This window comes from Lottia gigantea, assembly GCF_000327385.1.
Source record: "Lottia gigantea unplaced genomic scaffold LOTGIsca_2664, whole genome shotgun sequence".
Classification (NCBI taxonomy): domain Eukaryota; kingdom Metazoa; phylum Mollusca; class Gastropoda; family Lottiidae; genus Lottia; species Lottia gigantea.
In genome coordinates, this window is record NW_008708833.1 from 1 (window position 1) to 2,861 (window position 2,861).

At 32.3% G+C, this 2,861-nt stretch overlaps 1 protein-coding gene across 1 annotated transcript; it reads right to left on the reverse strand.

The window, feature by feature from the left end:
• Positions 1-326: 326 nt before the first annotated feature.
• Positions 327-1,816, reverse strand: LOTGIDRAFT_59939 (hypothetical protein; the record flags this gene model as incomplete). The annotated part of the gene is made up of 2 exons (XM_009056170.1): positions 327-498; positions 1,638-1,816. Coding segments are annotated over 2 exons (351 nt in total), but the record flags the coding sequence as incomplete, so codon positions are not given.
• Positions 1,817-2,861: the final 1,045 nt, after the last annotated feature.

The following is a 2,861-nucleotide window of genomic DNA, read 5'->3' on the forward strand; positions in this document are numbered from 1 at the left end:
AAGATGAAGACACATTGAATATAATTTAAATTTTTGAAATCAGCGGTAAATATCAAGTCACCTTTCTGATCTATACACGTATAGTTTTTTCTGTCTAACTCAATAGTAGTGAAAGTTATCCACGATATAAAACTATAAGTTTCACATGTACACGCTAATGAGTTACCATATATATAAAGTTTTAAATTGCCTTTATCTTTTCTCATCTGTTCTAATTTGTTGAACATTTGTATTTCTTGAGATGAAAAGCTAATAAAATTATTGAAATTAAGGTATAGTATATGAAGGTTCGGTGTATTAAGATAGTCTGGGTGTGAAAAAAGTTTATTAAATGCCAGATTTATAATTTTCAGTTGATTCAGAGATTTAAATATATCTTTTGGAAGCTTGATCAAATTATTTCTGGATAAATCTAATTGTTCAAGTTTCTTTAAGGGTTGAAATAAACGTCTACCGTGTGTTAAGATGAAGTCATTATCCAAAAAACAATCAGCCAGTCTCAAGTGTGTCACATTAGGAAAAGTGTCAAAAAATGTTTCAATGATAACGCTGACATCATTTCCACTCAAATCCAAGGTTTTCAGATTTTGCAGACCTTTTAAAGTTACATTAAAACCATAGAGTCCATTTAATGAAAAGTTGAGGTATCTTAGATTATGTGCATTTTCAAAAGTAATATTTAGAAGTTGACCTATTCTATAGATACCTCCACCCAAGTTAAAATGTTTTAATTTTTTGGGCATTAAGAAAATTATATCTGGCAAAGGCTGTGTGTCAGCATATGTCGAAAAAGCTGTAGAAAACGAATAATCATATCTTCGCTGAAAGAGATACTGTCCCGATAAATCAACAAACTCGAGATTTTCCATAAAAGCTATTAGGAAGAGTTCTGGCTTAAAAAATGTGCCTGAAATACGATTATGAGATACATCTAGGTGTTTAATACACTTTTGTAGACACGGAAAAACAAGATGTCCTGATTTGATATGAACAACTGCGTTTATGGTATTTATAATATTAATATCTCCTTTGGATAAAATAAGTTTTTCAACACAAATATTACCTAATATTTCCATAGATATTATAGTCAGATCTTCTAAAAACAGTCGCGAATCTATGTTTGGAAAGGAGAGATTGATTTCTGTCATAGATTTGTTCATATAAAATCGCAACGATTGTATTAATTCCGGCAATCCAACTTTTATTGGAAAGATTCCCGATTGGAACAAAAAAGTCCTCAGAACTTCTAAAGGTTTCAGAAAGCCATCCTGAATATCAAGAGCTGTACACCCTGAGAGATCAAGAACTTCAACTCCAAGCTTAGATAATCCTTGAAAAGTATCATTATTAAAAAACTGTAGACCACACTCAAAACTGTCAATAGTTCCAATAACCAGTTGTTTGATTTTACGAAGATTGGTGACATTCAGGTTAAAAACTGTTCTCGATGCTGTATCAATTATGGCTGACGTCAGATTTTTAAAGTTTTTCAAAATTTTAACCACTTTTACCTTATCATTAGTAACAGTTAACTTAGTTCTCATCGACAAATTGTGCAGATTTTGAATGGGAAAAACACATCTGGATCAAACACTTGATAATCCAAAGAATGGTTGTTTAATTCTAACACCTGTAACTTTTCCAATCCTACAAAAGCTTCTTCTTCTATATGAGAAATAGGATTAAAGCTGAGAATTAAGCAAACCAGATTGTCTAAAAGTTGGAAATCTTTGTTTCTGATGGTGGTTAGTTGGTTAAATGATAAATCCAATGTAGTAGTATTGATTGGAATGTTTTCAGGAACATACGTGAGATTGTGATTCTTTAAAAGTTCTAACTTGACGCATTTTTGATGAACATTTTTATTGCCCTTGACTTTGTAAACACGCGTCAAAAGTTGTTTTTTGCCCTTGATTAGAGCTGTGTGATTTAATTGTTTGTTGTATTTGTGTTATTGATATTGATTTTAAAAAATTTTGTGGAATTATTCAGCATAAATAATTTCTTCAATATGAGAAAATTCGTACTTTAGTCACTAAAGACTGTTTTATTATTTCCGACAGCTGTCAGCGGGCGTATGTTACCTTGCAACGCAAGCTATCTTAACATTTACAGTTCTAACTAAACCATCCTTTGATCTAAATGATTCGACAACTCCAGCCAAGGCCATTGTCCACGTGAAAAATTATCATCAGCCACCAGAACTAAGTCTACGACAGCAATATTCCGTTTAACAGTATACCATTTGGATCTCTCTGTCAACGTAGTCAAATACTGGTTTATCCATCTACGCCAGAACAAATCACTAATATATTTTCGCTTTAAATAAAGATCTTTCTTGTCAAATGTTCCTGGAGGTACACTAGAAGTAAAACGTAAATGTAATAGGTGATTTGGAGTAAGTGGTTTATCATCTAATACACTGCCACTGTTCCTAGTCAATGGTCGACTATTCAAAATAAGAACAGCTTCAGCTACAACAGTCAAAAAAACTTCATCGCTTACAATTTGTTCCTTAAGAACAGATTTTAAAATTTGTTTCAAAGAGCGGATCATCCGTTCCCGCGTAAAATCCTTTTAAGCCTCAATATCCAAGCAACGGCTCTCTTCAACTTTAGAAAAGACGAATATCTTTTGAAAAATTCACTTATAGGATTCTTATTGTCAGTTTCAACAGCATAATTTTGAGCTTTTTTGCCAATTTCAGGGTCTGTATCTAACATAACTGGAATATCAATCATTTTAGGCCATAAGTGTTCTTCCTGGTACAAAAATTCAGGTCCGGTTAGCCAACGATCATTTTGAATAAAAGTCTTTAATTTCAATCCTATTGATCCATCGTCAGCAGGATTCAAATTTCG